The sequence below is a fragment of the Cyprinodon variegatus genome, unplaced genomic scaffold (genome assembly GCF_000732505.1).
Source record: "Cyprinodon variegatus isolate N-32 unplaced genomic scaffold, C_variegatus-1.0 Scaffold768, whole genome shotgun sequence".
Classification (NCBI taxonomy): Eukaryota; Metazoa; Chordata; class Actinopteri; order Cyprinodontiformes; family Cyprinodontidae; genus Cyprinodon; species Cyprinodon variegatus.
In genome coordinates this window covers 387,576-408,241 of record NW_015151221.1, presented here as the reverse complement: position 1 = coordinate 408,241, position 20,666 = coordinate 387,576, and the positions used below count along the sequence as shown (strand labels likewise).

Genomic DNA, 20,666 nt, shown 5'->3' with positions numbered 1-20,666 from the left:
GGAAAAATGCAATTGGCAAAAGAAAAGCTTATCGATAAATAGCAGAGCAGCAGGGCGAGGAGTGACAGCGGGCGCAGTGAGGCTGAGGATGTCCATGAGTAAAAGCCTCACGCATGAGTTAAAGTGTTGCAAGATTTCAATGAAATGTTTCATTACTGTTTTTTTTTTTGTTTTACTTCTTATTGTTTAATTGGTAACTGCACAAATCTTTCAATGAAATATTATTTCAATTAGATTCTTAGCACAAACAGAACAAAATAAATTTGGTTTATCCTAAAAACTGTTCCTGGAAAGATGGAGTCGTGTTATAATCAGGGTGCTCCTTTATTAGGGTCATTACGATTTATTTTTTCTAGTAATACTACAAAAAATTAAAATAAAATTCTTCCACCTCCAGTGTGAGTTTCTGCAGCTAATCCGATGTTAGCGAGGCTCTTTGGAGTGCTTCTCCACTGAGGTCAACCAGAATCCGTCTGATGTTTTTCTGTTTTTAATGATGCCGTTTCATCACTTTTTATGCCATGAAGCACGAGATGGTGTTCAGAAGGTATTTGGATTTATGCTAAGATCACTTACAAACACAAAGACTCAGTTTAGGCTACAATTTGATACACTAGATTTTATGTGAAGGCATCAGAGTAAGGGGGGACACTGAGATTTCCTTCTACTAGCTAATCTCAATTAGACAACTTTTATGTCGGTTATGACGCAAAATCCATATAAAATAAATGAAAATTGAGTTTTAAAATATTTGAACTAATGACAGACTGAGTTTACAGTATGCCCTATCAAGCAAATCTCCGACACACGACGCACCAAACTCTTCTGGTCGATCCAAAGAATCAGATACTTGACTATAAAAAGCCCCTTAAAACTATTAATATCTTTCTGTTTCTAAAGTTCCGCAGGAAAATAAAGATTTCCGAATTCAAAATCTCTCTTCTTCCTTCTTGGAAGTTAGGGGGGGAGGAAGGGTGTTAGAGCCATAAACATTTCTTGTCCAAATTGTTCTTGTTTATGGCTCTAACAGGGTAACAGCTGATTGACTGATTGGATTAAGAAAAAATAAAAGAGGAAAATAATTAGACCTTAGAAAGGACAGACAGTAATACTGAGCAGGAGCTGATGAACAGAAGGAACTTTAAATCAATAAAAAAAGAAAAACCCATTTGAAAAGCGTTTTGTTGTTAATGTGCTCATGGAACAGATAAATCAGTTAGTCTACAGGAAAAAGAACCGGCTAATGGGGGGGGGACCACATAACCGATGGGAACAACAGGGTCTGTGGACACTACCCAGCTACCAATCAGCTGCTCTTACTCTCTTCCTTTTCCTGCTCCTCTTTCACCTCCTTCAGCACCTCCCAAGCCTCCTCCAGCTCCTCCTCTGTGTGAGGCGTGTGGAGCCATTCCCAGAAATGCCTAAAGCTCCCATCATCATCCTCCTCTGGGGCAGAGTTTCCCACGTCTTTTCGCTTCGGGCTGTCGTTACCTAGGCTGCTGCGGCGGTGGGGCGGCAGCTTCGGGGGCGGAGGCCGTGGGGGGACGCTGGAGGACGGCTTGGCGGGGCTCGGAGCCTCTGAGCTCGGGCAGCGCTTGATGGTTCCCCCTCCTCCTGCGTCGTCCTCGTGGTGTAATTGGCTCTCGTCATTTTTCTGCTGAGGGGGCTGCTGGGAGGAGCTGATAGACTTTGGCTGGAGTTGATAAAAAGCAAAATATTAATTTTTTTTTTTACTTGAAAAAATATTTAGTTACCAGTGACTGAAAAAGGTCAGTACTTCTACCTTTGGAGGGAGGGGAGGGGGCTCCTTTGGCCTCTTAATAGTGCTGGATTTGCTGTAGATTTAAAAAGATGGCTAATTAGTAAAACAAACAGAAATATGATGACATCCAGATGTGTGAGAGTTAGTAAAGAGAATCTATAGAATGACTCTAAACTCCTCCATACTTTGTTTTTGTATGTTACAGTTTAACTTTTATATCTACAGAACAAAAGATAGCAAAAATATTACATTTTTACCTTAATTTGTCGCCTAATTTTCTATTAATTAAAAATGCCGGTATCATTTTCTGATCTGTCCTTCTTAGCTTGTCATTAGAAAATATGTTATTATTTTTTTAAAAATTGGAATGAAAAATCTCTTAATCTGGGCTGTTATTGCAGCCTTTATATTATGCAGATTTCCACAGAAAGACCTTCTGGTGAGAGTCATTCCTTTCCACTTTCATCACATGCAGGATCAGTGGCGGTCAGTGACTGTCACATAAATAAACTAAACCTCAGAGTTTTACCTGGCATTGAATAGAATTGTCTGTATTTGGACTAAATTGTCCAGGTTTTAACTTGTTTTGATGACAATGTAAATCTTGGCTTACAACATTAATATGGAAGATGCATGCAAGTGGGAAATCTATGCTGTTTCACTCTAGCAGGAGGAGAAAACAGATGTTGGAGTGAACACACAGACTTATAGAGCAGGGCAGCACACAGAGAGTGATGCATGCGGAGAACAGAACAATGGCAGGAAGAATACATCACAAGGAACATAGAAAAGAAATGAAACTTAACTATTATCCCATGTTGCTTTGAGTGAAACTTTAATGCTACTACAGGAATTAAGCTTCCCTTTGGAAAAAAATGCTACTCAAGCATTTTCAGCCTGCCAGATTAAAACTAAAAACTTCAGTTAAGTAGAACAGGTATGTATGATTTTCACCATTCTGCTTTACAGATAAGAGTCTACAAAAAAAGTGATTTTGTTTTGAGCTCATTTGACTGAATCCTCTATAGAACCACCTTTCAATGCGGTTAAACTCTTTTGAGGCAAGTCTCATCCAGCTTTGGACATTTAGGGCCTGGTCTTCGAAGGTTCCAGATAAATAGCACTACATTGCATTTGAAAAGATAACATTTTTTTTTTTTAGAAATGCAGTTAGCAGCCATATTACCATTAAGCTAGAAAGCTAACGGGTGAAAATATATCACCTTTATCAATTGTAAGTGCCTTATTTAAATACAGAAACGGTGTATGCTATGGGCAGTATGGGGGAGAGAGGGAGGCTGTAAATCAAAGATGGGAGTTTAAAGCCATGCAGTTGGTGGTAATGAAAGCTTATAATGTATTTTATGTATACGTATCTTAGTGCTACAATTGTAAAAAATAAATAAATAAATAAATAAAAGAAAATAATAAAAGTTAAAAGAATAAATATCAAGCATAAAACCTAGAAAAGCTTGGATGTTGTTTTATAAGCTAACCCTGTTTTAAATGTCTTCAAAACTGCTGCTTTCCTCAGTTTTCATAAAGCTGTTTGTTCATTAATTCTCTTTAACAAACTCTGAGGCACCTAAAGGACAACTGTGTTGATGCTAATAATGAGCTAAATTAAGTGGATTCTATTAACTAACCTGCTGGCTTCTAAAAAGAACCTATTTGTAACAGATTTCATTTGCTATCAGTCAAATGGGCTGAAAAAAAAAATTCACATCACATTTCTATTTTAAAAAAGTGATTTGAAGGCCATGATTTATTTACTTTCTATTACAAAGAAGCTCCAAATAATCATTACTTCTTTTAAACTTAAAGGTTAAAGGTACGACAGAGTATTAGGGCCAGGCTAGAGATATTTTTATCCATTTCCAGTATAATGTTGTAAATTACAAGAATAAAGTCGTAAAATTCCGAGAATAAAGTCGTAAAATTTCGAGAATAAAGTTGTATTATTATGAGAAAAATGTCACAACAAGAATAGTTATAAAATTACGAGAATAAAGTCGTAATATTAAGAGAATAAAGTCCTAAAATTACGAAAAACTATTTGTGTTTTATGACAACTCTTACAAACAGCACTTTCTTCCCTAAAACGAGCAATCTCGAGCATCATGTGAAGTTATACTTAGGCATCGGTTTGACAAATGAGGAAATCTTTTTGCAAACCAGAATGAAATTAAGCAGAATGTCAAAGTGGACTCAGGTTGCTGTTTGGTGGTGCTGGTCGGAGCTCGAAGCTTTCTTTCTGAAACAGGTTGTGGTATGATGACTTCATTCTCCTAATGTTACGACTTCGTTCTCCTAATGTTACGACTTCATTCTCTTAATGTTACAACTTCATTCTAGTGACGTTACGACTTCATTCTAGTGACGTTACGACTTCATTCTAGTGACGTTATGACTTCATTCTAGTAACGTTACGACTTCATTCTAGTAACGTTACGACTTCATTCTAGTAACGTTACGACTTCATTCTCTTAATGTTACAACTTCATTCTCCTAATGTTACGACTTCATTCTCCTAATGTTACGACTTCATTCTCCTAATGTTACGACTTCATTCTCGTAATGTTACGAATTCATCCTCTTAATGTTACGAATTCTTTCTCGTAATGTTATGACTTTATTTAAAAAAAAAAGAACATTCTCTAGCCTTGCCCTAATAATCTGGTTTATGGGTCTCTCTGTGAAACTGAAGCTTTACAGTAAGTATCGGTAGCTTTAAAACTTCACATCAGGCAGCAGAAGCAGCATGAAAAACACACACAAACAGTGGCGGCATGATGGTGGTTTGTGCTGCATAGAGATATGTGGATGAAACTGTGGAAAAGGACGAGAAGCCTTCCTCCTTGCTGCCGTCTCACACTCATCTTTATCGCCTTTGTTAACAGAGAGGCTGAGCATCAAAAGATGTGGAGACGAGCAGAAGAAGGCTTCCAGTTTCTGAGACTGAGAGGGAACTTACTGAGTCTGAGTTTCATCATCATCATCTGCACCATCATCATCCTCATCATCCCCTAAGTGTGCAACATGGCCCCTGGGAGAGGAGGGGAAGACAGGAGGGGACAATTGGAAGGGAGGAAGAAGGAGGGGTAGATTTTTGTCACGGTGGGAAGAGAGTAATGGGGGGGGGCAAGCAAATAAGGATGGGAGATGACAACAGAAGGAGAGGGAGGAAACGGGATCAAGGCAAAGGGAGGGGAGGGAGAGCTGAGTAAAGCTCGGTTCATAAACTATCTCTTATATTCAAAGACTAAAAGGACTGAAGCGTCAAAGTCCAACAAAAACAACACAGAAACCCTTCAGGTTAAATAAAATCCTGACACTTCTTCACAAGCTACAATCTACTTCTTGTTACCTGGTCCGTCATTAACAGAACTCTTATTTCCTCTTATTGGATCATTTTGATAACCTGCCTCCTCACATGCAGATAAATTTGTTGGCACATCTGCTAAAGATGAATAGAAACAATCTGGAGATAAATGAAACTTATGTGGTGTTTCACAAAAACAATAATAAAAAAAAAAAAACTTCTGAGGAAATTTGCAAACATGTTTTGAATCACTTTTTCTGCTGCAGGAACTAATGATGGAAATTTACTGGCAGATCTTCATCTTAAATGTTCTTTACCTGTACCTTAAAATTTACCTGATTCTACACACTCTAACAAGGTTCCAAGAGGCTTTTAAAAGAGAAACAGACCCACAGCATCACAGATCTTCTATCGTGTCTCTACCATGGCGGCATTTTGATGCATGCATTTCTGCAAACTTGTTGTATTTTTTGGGCCAATCTCACCTGCTGCGTTTATTGCCGAAAAGCTCGAGCTCAGTTTTATCTGACCGAACCAGATGAATCCAGTTAAACGCTCTGGGAAGTTTATATTATATTATATATTATATTCTCCCCAAACAACTGACTGGTATCACATTAGCGTCTAATGGTTGCTAGATAAAAACAATTATTTAATTGAATGTATTTAAGAATGATTTCAAGGAGTATTGACAATTATAACATAATTAATATAAATTTTATTTTTTCAGGTGAACAGAAATACTTGAAAAAAATAAATAAATGCAAACAGATTTTAATGAGGTACTATTAAAGCAATAAAAGATAAGTATTGTTTAAGATTCTTATTTTGGACAAATATTTGAAGAGGTGCCAACAACTTTATTCACATCTGACAGTACAGGAATTCTTATCAATAAAATACAATTCTAACTACTGTTTGTCACAACCATTTTTAAAGTCCTAAAATGTTGATTACTAAACTTTTTAACCTGCTCTGAGCCTTACTGTACATGAATTTGGGAAGAAGAATAATAAAATAGCCTAATTCTAATCGGGTCACACAGAAATAGGATTTTAGTCAGAATTCAGGTTATCTGATTTCTGAAATATTTTTCCTGCAAACAGAAAAATGCAAAAAGCTAAATAATAAAACTGTTGTTTTTTGAGTTCCTGAAATGTCTCTCAGCTGGATTCCTGCCCAGTACAGATGTACATGTAAACATAATCTTTTGATTTCTTTCATTGCTTAATATCCGCTGATGTCCAAAAGAATAAAGCTTCATTTAGAAGGAAAACATGTTGGAAAACGGTCTAAATGTCTTCTCCACTGTTAGATAGGACATGTGGCCAAACTTCCTGCTAGCTGACTGTTCTCTCCTAGGAATGTAACAACTCTTTCCAGATTTATTATATAGATAATGAATGACTTCTACTTGAACTGCATCTTTATAAAGATGCTAGTTTTGTTTTTATGTAATGCTTTCCTACTGTTTAAATAGTATAAATATATATTTTTATAGGCTGATTTTTCGTAATAAAGGCCATAAAAGCCTAAATATCCCTACATATAAGGATTAACCTGAAGCATAATACAATAAAGTGAGACAAAATGATGGAATTATCAAGCTCCAAACAAGAAAAACAGATTTTTTTCAAAGATGCAGTAAACATGTAAATATTTTAAAGGCTGCCAGAGGCACCGTTTTCTCCTGCAGGTCCCAAAAGGAAAGAAAACAGACAAAAACCAAGCATCAACTAGAAACCTGGAGCTTACTTTTAACAGGACGACCTCTCAGACGGTCGACAAACACATAGACATCAATAATCATCATATACCGTAGGCAAATTGGAATTTCTGCAGGGATTTGCCTGTATTGTTTGGCTGAATTAAGTCAGTTTTTTTGTTTAAATGTTTTTCTCAATGTATGTATTGAATGAGTGTGTGGGGTGTGTGTGTGTGTGTGTGTGTGAGCCATGCTCTCTGCAAGAAGCTCCTAAGAAGCTCAGCGTTTTCAATTCGAAGCAGAAAGCAAGCCAAAGAGGGAAAAAAACCGGGAAAGAAGAACCTAGAAGGTGAAAGCTGTGACAGCCTGAAGTCACTACTATGACAGCATTAGTCGCCTGTTATTGGCATAATTAGTGCTGCTGTTAAATGATTGGCTGATGATTGGATGCAGTTAAAACACAGTTCGGTTTGACCGGAGCTGACTTACCTCTGCTGAAGCTCCTCCTCGACAGACTTCAGAAGACTCCTGTTTGACACACAGATAGAAACCACAAAGAGTTAAGAGTGTGCGATAATAGATCTGTGTGTTCCAGATCTGCCTGCAGCTAGTCCAAAATACAGCAGCCTGTCTTTATAGCGAGACACCAAGACCAACTTTTATTCTATTAATCAGAAACTTCTCCTCTTTACCAATATGAGAGGGACGGAGATCTTTAAATCCATGAACCTTAGAAGTACAAAGGTCAAGGGTGTAGATTAAGCTAAGGAATAATCCAGACTCCCTAATCTTAATGTTTTGACTAGTCTATGGATGAAAGACTAAATAATGTATAGAAAGGTTAAAAACAAAAAAGCTAGAGAACAAAAATAATTTCTTACTTGTTTCCTCCAAGCAGACTTGGTGAATCATGGCCATACTCCAAATGCAAGTCCTAAAAGAAAGAAATCATACTTCTTTACTACATATTGCTTGTTTCCTTATGAAAAACAAAACAACAGAAAAACTTGTAAAAAGCGGCGGTAGCAGCGCTGCTTCTTCTAGGCCTCCTGGAGGACAAACAGCTTGGATATGGAAGGTTTGAAGCCTCAGATTTTTGAGAAACTCAGCCTAAACATTTGGGATTTATTTTTTTTATCCTTCCAATAAAAAAACAAATAAATCCCAACTAATAAATAATACTAAAATCATTACAAAAAAAGGACCAATTTAAGCTGTAGAGATACATTTTTTAATTTCTAAATATGGACTACAGCAGTTTATAATAAAGTAAAATAGATTGCGAATTGCTAAAAAACATTTCGATGATGCACTTAACAAAAGGGCAAATGCTAAATAATTGAGTATTAAGGCGTTACATTCTTTTTTAATTGCGAGAATAAAGGTCAAAATAATAATTCTAAGAATAAAGCTGTAATACTGTGGCATGATGTGGAAATAACATTAATATTACAAAAATAAAGTTGATTTCATGAGAAAAAAGTTTGATAGAGTTTTCAAGGACTAACATTAGCTCAACTAAACAGCAGCTGAAGCAAACACGGGGAAGATTGCTCTTTCTTGTTAGAGTTCTTATTAAAATACTTATTTACTCTGGTAATAAACCTTTTAACCATCAGTCCGATAATATAAAATCATGCCTAATTAAAAAAAAAAGAAAGGGTTACCCAAATTAGATGCTGTTCTTGAACCCTTTTAAGAAGATGCAAAAGCTTTGTTGTCTTTGTAAAGGTTAATTTAATTCACTTTAATTCTCTCAATGAGCAGTCCAATTGGTTCAACTGCTAATCGGTTTGTGGCTATTAAAAAGTAGAACTATGATGCTTAGAAGTCAGAAACATGTTCCATGAGGACACTGGGGTCCGCATGACAACTAAGCAGTTAATCTGGCCTAAAATTATGACGTATTGTTATATTATGACTAAGGCTGAAACAATTAATCGGATTAATCGATTATTTAAATAATCGTCAACTAATTTAGTAATCTATTAATTGTTAAATGGATTATAGAGACTCTAAAACATGCCTTTAGCTGATAGAGCAACCCATTTAGAGCAGTAATTATACCAAAAATATTTTCCATTTAAGATAAAACCCCCCACTTTTTTGTCTATCAATATGCTCTATTCAGGACTCCACAAGTGGATACGTTTTTATTTTCAACTGGTTTAATTCTATAAAAAAAAATCTTAAAGGATCCTTTCGCCATCTGGTTATTGATTGAATTATTATTAAAAAAAATTAAAATAAAATCAGTTAATTAGTATGGCCCTTATATGATTCCATAAAAAGTTTCACCATCGACGTTCTGCATATATTAAGGGCTATTTACTGAATACCATAAGCTGAAGTAAAAACATTTTTAGTTTTTTTAGTAAAAAATAAGAAAGGCTCCTAAAACTTTATATAGGATTTTTATACAACATGGATGATACCTGATAAGTGCTTTACTAAAATATAAGACTATTTTAAAGTACTTTAAATATGCCAAGTCAGGTAATGGGATGCTTTAACTCTAAATGCCAGTAGTTCAATCTGGTTTCATACTGAGTTTTTCTGAAAGTATTATTGTTCTTTTGGTGTTTCAAGCTTTGTTTTAGCTCAGTTTGTTAGGAAATAAAGCTCTCTGTGGATATTCAAAATAACATTGAAGGTGTGTTACAGCGCATCACTTTGCCCGGTGCTAAACACCATCAGGATGAACGCTAGGAGTATATAACCGTATTTTATCACAATTAAATGGTTTTCCTTTTTTATTTATTTGGCATAACATAACTATGGACCTATTTTAATTATAATTCAATTTTTTTAAGCTTAGAAGAAGTGATTTGTTCTGTACTAGATAACAAAAAGTAACTGACAGTTGAAGCATCAGGAAGCTGGTAAACATCAGTCAAAGGATTTATTTTTAAATCCCCTTCATCGACTGCTGTGCATTGAACATAAATAAAAAGCCAGGCTTTAAATCTGTTATGTAAAGCCACAAACAGCGTTATTGTGTCACACAAACGAGACAAAGAGAGAGAGAAACAGGCATGCAACAGGAAAGGACATGACATAAAGAAAATAGAAGAATACAGTTTGGGTGGTTGTAGTCAACTACAGCAGACTGTTAGAAAACAAATGTCAGGTTAGGACACAGAAAATAAAAGACTGTAAAGAAACAGATCAGATTTAGTGAAAAAAAAAAAAAAAAAAAAACAGTTCAACACAACAAACACACATGGTTTCAGCTAAAGTACCGTATAAGGGTGCTACCAGTTATTTCCAGTTCCAGCTAACCATTTGAATTTGACCTCAAACCTTCCTCTGTACAATTGTATGTTTTTTTATGTACTTTCTATACACAGCATGACAACAGAACCAAAATAACAGCAACCATTTGACAGTAACACCTAAAGCACCAGTTAGTGAAGCAAAGACAGCCAGAAGGAGGAGAAGAGAGAAACACAGATGGATGAACCGTCATGGTGAGAAGGCGCAAAGCCTTTTCCTCATTTTTCTCACACTGCAACCAAAAACCTAAATCAATTCCAACATTTTTCGGGATTCTGTGCCACAGACCAACATAAAGGAGGAAACAAAACATGAAAGGCGATTTTTAAACTTTCTTTAGACGAAAATCAAGCAGTGATGCTAAGCCTCCTTTGCTAATCAATATAAATGGATCTGTTCTGTAAAGGTCCCCTGGGGTGCATTAGTTAAACAGAATAACGGAGACCAATGATCACAGCAGCTGAATGTGAAAAGTTGAGAAATTTAAAACGATTAAGGTTGACAAAAGTATTCGCACCCTAAAAAGTATAAACATTCGTCTGGATACAATGCTAATTTGGCATGTTATCAATAAAAAATGTTTACATACTTTGCATATTCTTAATTTTAGATATCTTGATAATTTCCACATTCAAAGAATAACATCTGAAACAACCTTAAAATATTATCAAATTTTGATTATTTATTTTGCACATGCATTTAACTAGCATCTGTGATTCTGTAGAGAAATTATTCTGTTTTTAAATGGTAATAAACAAAATTTTATACCTTTAATTACTTGGCTTTTTTTTTTTTATTCCTATAGTATCAAAAATTGTTTCAATATCACATTTTAGAATTTTGTATTGTGAAAACCCTAAAAGCAAGAAAAGGGTAAAAATTATATCCCACACTGGGAACACGTCACAGGACTCATTGAATATCATTTAATAATTATGTTTTCCTTAAAGGAAGAGCGAGGGGAGCATTAATCAGACCAAGAGGTCTACTCTGGATGAGCTGCAGAGATTCACGGCTCTGGAGGGAAAATCTGCCGATAGGAGAATTACTGTAGATGTACCTTTGACAAAGTGGCAACGACAGTTGGGGAAAAAAGCTTGTTGGGCTTAGTTATTTAGATCAGATGGTAGCAAACCTAACTTCTTAACCTGCAGGGAAAATGCTAAAGATAACAACACTAATTATATAACCCTAAACCGCCCATCTCTATCAGAAAAAAACGCTGGCTGCAGTGGATAGTCAGGCATGCCCAGAAAAAATCCGATTGATAATATCTAAATGATTTACTTTAGAGAAAAAAGGCAAAAGGTTTCAGTTTCTAGATCAGCCAAGCTGATGGAAACAGAAGGTGATTCTGCTAACCTATCAGGTTGTTTGGAAATATCACACAAAACCTCAACAAAAACATTAAAGGTTTTTGATTGTAATGTGAATAAAAATGTGGAAAACTTTAAGTGGCATGAACAGCTTTGCAAGGTACTGTCAAAACATTTCTAACAGTGGCAAAAAGTGCATTCTGACTGAACAGAATAAGAAAGAGCAAAGCGTGGAGAACAAAGAAACTCAAACATAAGCAGGACAAGGACTTGTCCTTTGATAACAGATTATGGAGAACAACATGGAACGGACGAAAGAGGCGGAAACGGAGTTTATAGATAAAAACTATGAGGAGAAAAGGAAGAGCCAGCTAATATACAGATAGACGGATGACGAATAATGGGAGAGACAGAGGGAGTACTACCAGATTAGATCTCGCGGTATAGTAGAGCTCCTCAACACAGTCCAGATAGGGCTCAGAATCACACTGGTCAGCAAGACAGAGCGAGAGAGACCTCAGTTAATACATTAACTTGGACTTATATAACAGGAAGGAAAAGAGGCATGGGGGTGAGAGAGAGGATGAATGAGTAAAAAGTTATGTCTAAAAACCAGAGCTAGAAAGTCAAAGGGGAGCAGGGCAGGTTGGATAGGGGAAAGAAAAGGAGTAAAGAAATATGTGAGGATGCAATGTAATAACCCCAAAATCCAAAAAAGGAAAAAGAATTAAGAAACAGTTAAGTAACATTTCCTTGCATTAATAAAATCCCAAACGCATCTAAAGACAAATAAAATATCTGTATTACATCAGTTAGGAATCTTTATGCTTATCCTTTAATTAGAAGTACCTGGAGCTAAAAAAAAAAACAAAAAAAGCAGCTATGAGTCATGATGAGGTCAAACACGACCCTCCGCTGTTTTATTGTTCTGTGTTATAATTAGAACTAAATTAATCGGAAATTTAAACTGGTCTTAGTGGAATGCACTGACCGGATTCTATAGTCTTGAATTAGAATTGAACTGGTTTGTTTAACAAAGCCTTTAAATGACTGATAAATGCTTCATGGTGCTGCCAATAACTTTGTTTATAAATAAAAACACTATCCTTTGTTAAAGTACAGAAAAAGGTAATGGATGATTGACTCCGAAACGGTCTAAAAAGGTCTGCTGAGTGAAAGATAAAAGTCAGTGAGGGGAGAAAATAAATAAAAAAAAGCTTTGTTATAACTGAATCGTAGATGGGAAACGCATAGATGTGAAAAGCAAGTTAATTAAATTTTAATGAATGTTGTACCCAGGGATTTATGTTTAACTTTTATTATGGGTGAAACTGCACAGAGGAAGGAAAAAGGTAAAGGTTTGACTCATTTCAGCTTGACGGTTGTTTTTTGGGCCAACTAACACAGAACGGATAGTGAAAAACATACAATATGAGGAGCGAACGTGTGGAACGGGTGACTGACTACATCTATCTATTAAATTTATCCACTAACAGCGAGAAAAAACAACCATTTCACCAAGTCTAAAACCACTAACTAGAATCAGCAGGTATTTTGCAGCATTTTATTTATTGTTTTTTTTTTTTTATAAATTTGGTCTCCAACCCTTTAATCTAAATGCACTATTTAAATGTATTTATGTGCATCAGCTCCAGAGATGGTTTAGTTTCACTACAGGACAGACTCGGATGTCTACAACGTTTAAACGCAGTAGATAAAGTGGTAGTTAGTCAGGTTTAAGGGTAACCAAACTAGCAATGGACATGATTCTACAGGTTTTCAGCTTTAAATGAAACACTCCTAATCAAGGTGTGGTGTTAAATCTATATCTGAATCTCAGAAGGGATTCCTAAATACACAGAAGACAACACAGCAATGTGATTCTCTCCTCCCTCTTAGAGGAGGTTCTGTTTTTATGAAGAAGCTGTGGACTCCACATTAACACAAATTAATTTAAGGTGGTTATACCCCTCCCACTGAATACCTGCCAACACAAGACGCAGAAGAAGACCTTTCAGAGAGAGCTCAGTTAGTGGAAACTATTCCTGTTGTCTAACCATCCCCAATGCAAAATCTAAAAGACATTAAAAACATTATATATTTTTTTTTTAAATCACATGAATCTAACTTACCAACATCATTTAATCATCCATACTACCTTAACTAGTAAATTACTTACAAACAAATTAACTCTACTTACTTGAACATATTAATTATGCTTGCTTGCTTTCCTTTCCACTGAGCCAAACATTTTTTTTACTTTATTAACCTCAATAACCTTACTGAAACAACCAACCCTACACAGAACCCAAAATAACTAGAATGTAAAGAGAAAAAAAAAAGGTCTCGGCATCAATTAAACCCTAAATGATCCAAACTCCATCCTCACACGCACCACAAAGCAAGGAGATACCAACAAGTGCTTCATGTCACTAGGTTAGAAACATGTCTGTGTTGGTGAAATTCAAAGCACAGAGTGTCTTTTCACATGCGCACATATCTAAGGCCACGCCTCATTACTCACCGGCTCGTGATGAGGTTCCGTCTCTTTTCTCAAGAGAGGATCAAACTTCACTTGTCCGACTGTGAAGAGACGGTGGGAAAGATGAGAATAATTGCAAGGGATGAGAAGAGCTTAAAATGGAGACCAAATGAAGAGACGTACAGTTGATTTCGGATAGGGTCTTTCCTTCCCGGGTGCTCCTGCTGGTGGAGCGGATACGATGAGGAACAGCTACTGGAGACTGGAAGCACAGAGACGGAGGCATGCTGAGAGGCAAATATTAGCTATGGCATAGGAGTTTACATTGCATTTAATGCTGCTGCTGATTTTAAAGAAAACAAGTAATCCTTCTGTCATTTTCCTTTGGAGCAAAATTTAAAGACACAGCAGAACAACCCAATCACACATTGCAACAGGGAAAGACCAAAAACACAGCAATGAGTCAATAGAAAAATAAAAACATCTTCGTACGGCGGCAGCTTCAATGATTCAACCTTTTGCAGGGACTTGTAGACAATGCAGTTAGAAAATTAAAAAAAAAAACTTTATGCTTTCACAAATAAAACCAAACATTTAAAAAAAAAAATTATTGTAGGATCTTGACGTCCTTTTAAATTTCACATAATAGCAGAAAAAAACACAGCAAAGTCACACCGTGCTTGTAAAGCATTTGAGTTTAGAAAGCTAATAGTAAAGATAGTTCTCTCTTATCAAGTAGGCTATTAAACATAAAAAGGCATCCACTTAAAATTCACATTTAAAAGGTTAGAAACTTCATTCTTTGCTTCTAAACTAGGGAGGTGATTGATTACATCAGTTACTGAAATAACCGTTACAGCAAAAACAGATAGAAAAAGAGGTAAAAATGTCTTTTACCACTAATTTGAAAAGATAATTAAGATGATCTGCCAAAAAAATGTGTATTTTACCCTAAAAATAAGATAATTTGATATTATGCACTTATAATAAGCTAATGAAGTTGCTTTTATTATTTTAAACAATAATTATCTCATTACATCAGCAAATTATCTTACTTATCTGCTCAAATCTATAGAAAATAAATGCATTTCAGAAAATATTTAGTTATGTTTATTTCAATATTTGCAGCCTGAATTCTTTAAGGAGAAGGGATTGAGAGTAAATTTAAAATGATCCATACCCCTTTGAATCTTTTAAATTAAAGCCATGCATTTGTGAAGAGGGAAGAAAAATAATCAATACTTCTAAGTTTTTTTTTCTTAATGATACAAGGAGGAAAATGTGAGGAACCATTTGTATTCAGATCCTTTACTCCACTAATTTAAATCTGGTCCAATCAAAACAAATTAATACAGAATCTAAACCAAATGATCCCCATCACAGCCCACGCTTTCATAGAACTAAGATGAAGACGTTTATTGATGTTGCACACAAAAGAAAAAAAAATCTTCTTTGATGTGGCCAGGAATTAGTGAAAAATACAGAAACCATACAAACATGCATGGCCTGATGTAGAACTTTCTCTGATTTTATGGTTTTCAATAGCCAACACTTCAAACATTTAAAGACAAGGTAATAAAAACTATGAAGGAACAAACCAAGTGACCAACCAGCTACTTAAAAAACTCATGTTTAACTAACCGTATGTTAAGCTAATTGTGCAACAGCATGCGTAATCCTTCAACACGTCACATGCCAGAGAAAGCCTCCATGACAACAACAGGAGCCAGACAGAAAGCACGGGAAATTTAGTTCTGTAGTTCTAATCCAAAGACACTTTCAAAGAAAAGATAGCATCACTGCAGTCGACACAAGTACCTTCCTTCGAGCCGCAAAGCGGGGTGCGCGTCGGGCACCGGGGCTTACAGGGAGGAAATGACCTCTGTATTTAAACTATGTAGGGAGGAGGTGGAGATGAAAAAAAATAAGAGGAAAACAGGGGAGGGAGAGAGAGTGAAAGATAGAGAGGAAAGAGTGCTAAGAGGACGTAACGACGAGGAAAGCCAAACATGAGAGAAATAAAGCAAGAAAAGGTGAGATAAGAAATGGAAGAAGAAACAAGGGAGAGGGGATAAAAAATACAGAAGATGAGTCACAAGAACTAGGGAACGAATGTGAGGAGAAAAGATGTGACTTCTGAGGGAGAGGGAGTTAAACTGGAAAAAAAAAAAAAACTGAGGAGACATGAAGACATATTTTAAGAATCCAGCAAATCACAATCACTTCTCTGGCTGCTCTTATACTTGGTAGTACTTCAGTTCTCCAGAAGAAGAAATCCAAGAGGGTGAAATGTTACCTCAGGCTCAGGCTCGTCGTCGTCAAAGTCGTTGAACGTGCTGTGGTCGGGATTGTTGGCTTTGTCCAGCAGCTCGATGGCGAGCGTCCGGCTGAGAGGCTGGGAGACGAACGGGTGCTGGAGGAAAGATAGGACAGAAAAACGTAAGCTCAAACACTATGCCGTTTTAAGGTGTGTTCTACGATACCCATACACACTGTTATTTCACATGTAAATTCATAAAGCAACCGGTGAAAGCAGTAGCATGTTTGTTCGTTCGTTTATTGCTATATATGGGATATGTTTCAGCACATTTAAAACTGGACTGGATGAGAATCTATTTCCATACATAGCAATGAACAACGTAGAAATATGATGGTTTACCTGGAGCAGCTTCTCTGCCGTGGGCCTCTTCTTTGGGTTCTTTGTCAGAGCTAACTTCACAAAATGATGGAAGTTATTTGTCCTGTTTTTCAAGGACAGACAGAAAAAAAAAAGAAAGAACAAAGAGTCAATCTTCTGACCCCTTAAATGATTAACGGTGCAGCATTTATGAAAACGTGCCAGCAGCCAATTTGATAAACGATAGAGAAGGCAGAGACTGGGTCAAGATGCCTCACCACTTGAGTTTATCTTTCAACTTCGGAGGCTGGAAGTTACTCTTGGTCATCAAGAAAAGAGCCCTGAGAGGAACAAGGAGAAAAACTGTATGAACTATGCAAAAATCTGGATAAAAATGATTTCATAAAAAAGACTTATTAGGTCTTAATTTTTAAAAAGATGAATGTTCTAATAGAGAAATAATAAAATAGAAGGAGCACCTAATTAAACTGTTTGTCTCATGAAAATAAAACAACTAAGCAGCACTCCTGGTTAAGTAGCAATGGCTGCACATCAATGTGTGTAAAGCATGAGGTTATTCCAACAACTGGAACATAAATATTTAAGAGCAAGGAAGATTTGCAGCTATGAGGAAACATCAACAGTCGTTCCAGGAGCGGACGTCACTACGAGCTTGACCTTCTTCCAACAGAACGCCTCGTCTCTCCATGAAGAACGTGGAACCAGGATTTACCTTTAACTCGTTGGCATCTTTACTTTTTATTTTCTTCAACAAACTTTAGATCAGTTTCATTGCTCTTTGACTGTGAAGCAGGAGGTAGCATTTAATCAATCTGACATAGAGAGTCCGTTTTTAAAAAGGAGCTAATAATAGGTTAAGATAATTCAAAGGTTCTAAATCATATATTATTCATTAAATCATTATTTTTTTTAAATTGAAACTAAAAATTAAAAGGATAAACAATATGAGAAACAACATTTATTTTCAAAATTCCTTTTATTAAATAAAAGAAATACAGAAATCAGATCCATTTCAATTGTTTCCATTTCCCTACAAAATTATATATTAACAAAACAGATCTTAGAAAGAAAGTTTTATTTGTCATTTAATTTGAGCTCTGAGGCAAACCTGTCATATACCATTTCCTCCAAAGCTGGCAAAGCCCAAAAAAAGAAATAAAAACTTGTTTTTATTGGGCCTCAATTCAAACCTCGTCACGGTGGCTCTGCTAGCATCACAGGACGGTACGACAAACACCAAAACTCAAATTATGTTTTAGGCTAATTGACCCATAGCTATTCTAAAGCTAGCGCATTAGGCTCATCAGTCCAATCATACTCTTGCTAAAGAATTTAATAATTGTTCCTTAACTAATTTACTGTATTTCAAGGGTCAGCAGCCTTTAAAATCTAAAACGCAATTTATACTTCGTTCAGCGAAACAAAGATCATTAAGATGCGCAAAATATAATTAAAACTAGAAAACTATTTATTTGCATTTTTAGCTTTTAAAGCAGTGAAAAGATAAAACGCTTCATTAAGAAGAATCATGGATTTTCTTCTATAGGGAAAAAAAATGTCCTTCTGTTATGAAAATTATTAGTTGGTAAATTGTTATTTACAGCCACTATAGAGGGTCCAAAGAGCCACGGATACAGACCCCAGCTGTATCTTACACTGCATGATCAGTTATTCAATGTTGTTGATTGATCAATTGACTTTATTGATCTCACAGTGGAGAAGACATCGTTACATCAGCTCAAATAGTCAATGAAGAAGAATGTGCCAAAGGAAGAAAAAAGGTGCATGGGATATATACAGTATATACAGTGAGTCAACATGTGACAGCTTCCCCCCCCTTTCTATCTGATGATAGAAATCAGTCAAATATGAACCAGAAAATTAAAACCTTATTAGAAGATTTTCTTTTTTTTTTGTCATTAACACTTTTGATCAACCTCTACAGACGCACTGCCTTACCTCATCGGGTGGAGCTCAAACATGGGGGGCTGTAGCTCAGCCAGCTCTATGGCAGTGATGCCCACCGCCCAGATATCACACAGCTGATTGTAGCCGCCCTTCCTCTCTACTGCCGCCACCTCTGGAGCCATCCTAAATCAGGAGGGAAACTCATAGGTTAATATGGAAGAATGCAGAAAAGATGTAAAATAAATGTGCTTCAAATACAGCTATTCATAGCACCACAGTTTCCTCTTTTCTTAGGATCAAAAATGAGCTAATTTAACATCTTTATGTGCAGGAAAAACTGTAAATCCTCTCGCTTTGTTCCCAATAAAAATTTTGCTTAAATTATTACTAAGAGGACCCCCATTACATAAAAGCAAACTCAACACCTTCACCCCAACAGTGTTTTACTTTGCACATTCCCAGTGCATGCACAGATACCCGTATGAGACATGAAACTCACCAGTAAGGCGTTCCAATGAATGACTTTCTCTTGGCGAGAGTGGCTGTGATCTGGGCTGACACACCAAAATCAGCTAAGGAGAGAGAAACAAAAATTAGCAAAACAAAACCTGAATAGATCTATAAAAACAGAAGAGAAGAATCAAATCTCACCAAGTTTGACGTAGCCGTTGTCTGTCAGGAGGATGTTGGCTCCCTGTAAGAGTCCAAATATACCATCCATTACTATGCAACACAAAGGACAACAAGTGGCCATGATAGGTCTACGGAGAGCTGCCATTACATCAGCCCTACAGGAAGCACCAGCTTTGACCACGCTGCACCTGTTAAAATGGCCACTACATTCAATCAGTGACTGGTAATGTGAGGCTAATGGGGATAATTTCTGCTCAGAGTTCAGATGAATTTGCTCTTTTAGCAGCTAATCTGCACAGGAACACTTTGTTAATTTATTTACCAATAGTTTAAGTTTGGAACATTTATTAATCCTGAAGGTCTCAAACCTAAGTCTGATCTTCCTAAAGGACTCATAATCCTTGACGCACGGACATTCCATGCAGAAAATGGGCCACCCATCACAGCGTCTACAGCATTTATTACTCTTCATGCAGTTTCAGAGCCACAGTAATTTCTTTCCTGGACTTCCGCAATCTGTTGATAAGGGTGATATTTATAGCTAAATAACAGGACGTCTACATTTGCAAACCCCTGCCAGCAGGAGCTGCTGCTCGCTCGCCATGTTTTCCGCGCAGATCTGTCCGTGTGCTTACAAATTTTCCTAGGTGCTCCGTGCGAAGACTATGTCCGCACAGAGCGGAAGCCCAAAATGACGCAATTTCTCAACAGACCTCGTGCATGCATCAAGCATGAACCGAATTTAAAGAGGAGACTAACCACCTAAAATGGCTTAATACAATAACATCATGAAATAGGCAGCACAGCACAGACAGAGTGAATTGAAGGCAAGTGTCTTTTCTGCTTGGTTGGAAAAAACAACCATTAACAAATAAATACCATGTAAAGCCAAAGGAAACATTTCGTGATAAATATGGCAATTGTAGAATATGTTTTCTTAATGGGAACATAGAACAAACTGGGTCTCAAACTCACCTTGATATCTCTGTGCATTTTGCCTTTATTGTGCAGGTAGTATAAACCCTGTGGAGAGAAGTATGCATTAGCTGACGTCAATGACTCTTATTACAGTATTTCACAAGGCAAGTAAAGCAACTAATTCACTTAGGTTTCAGACTAACTTTTTCCTGTTCTGCATTCATTCATCATGAGGTTTTTATATCAGTATTTTATATTCTTCTTATTTTTGTACGTTTTGAAATCACACGTTTATTAATTGCAAGTCACAGAAGTAAAAAAAAAAAACTGTGTTCAACTTGTTTACAACCAGTTTTAGCTGCTGTCACTGCTGTAGCTTCTCGGGCATTTTTGGTCGTTGAATTAATTAGTATTCCTCTTTCATTACAAGATGTTTGCTTTCATTTGATTTTCAGAGTAGAGGAGGAAAAAGACCAACGGGGAAATCATTCTTAAAAACTGGCAAAATAAATAGAACAACTTAAGAGCAATAAATGTGCCAAAAAATGTATTTGAAATTGGTACACTCTGTCTTCATTAATCAAATACTGAATACATTTTTTTAAGTTTTGAATGGACAATAATTTATTAGGGGTGGAACGGTTCACAAAATCCACCGTTCGGTTCGGTTCATGGTTTCGTGGTCATGGTTTTCGGTTCGGTATAT

General features: G+C 36.3%; 1 protein-coding gene across 4 annotated transcripts in view; it reads right to left on the bottom strand.

Moving 5' to 3' along the window:
* Positions 1-665: 665 nt before the first annotated feature.
* Positions 666-20,666, bottom strand: part of map4k3 (mitogen-activated protein kinase kinase kinase kinase 3) — a 43,486-nt gene continuing 23,485 nt past the window's right edge. The window contains exons 6-20 of one of the 4 annotated variants that reach the window (XM_015395934.1): positions 20,018-20,065; positions 19,061-19,103; positions 18,909-18,981; positions 18,461-18,592; positions 16,759-16,821; positions 16,523-16,604; positions 16,160-16,276; positions 14,047-14,125; positions 13,906-13,964; positions 11,807-11,869; positions 7,671-7,723; positions 7,279-7,317; positions 4,737-4,808; positions 1,784-1,835; positions 668-1,693 (exon numbers count right to left, since the gene is read on the bottom strand). In XM_015395934.1, the coding sequence (XP_015251420.1) occupies positions 1,307-1,693; positions 1,784-1,835; positions 4,737-4,808; positions 7,279-7,317; positions 7,671-7,723; positions 11,807-11,869; positions 13,906-13,964; positions 14,047-14,125; positions 16,160-16,276; positions 16,523-16,604; positions 16,759-16,821; positions 18,461-18,592; positions 18,909-18,981; positions 19,061-19,103; positions 20,018-20,065 (1,362 nt within the window). In that variant the 3' untranslated portion in view covers positions 668-1,306. Of the gene's footprint in view, positions 1,694-1,783; positions 1,836-4,736; positions 4,809-7,278; positions 7,318-7,670; positions 7,724-11,806; positions 11,870-13,905; positions 13,965-14,046; positions 14,126-16,159; positions 16,277-16,522; positions 16,605-16,758; positions 16,822-18,460; positions 18,593-18,908; positions 18,982-19,060; positions 19,104-20,017; positions 20,066-20,666 lie in introns of all 4 variants that reach the window. The other 3 variants (XM_015395936.1, XM_015395935.1, XM_015395937.1) reach the window with 3 other exon arrangements.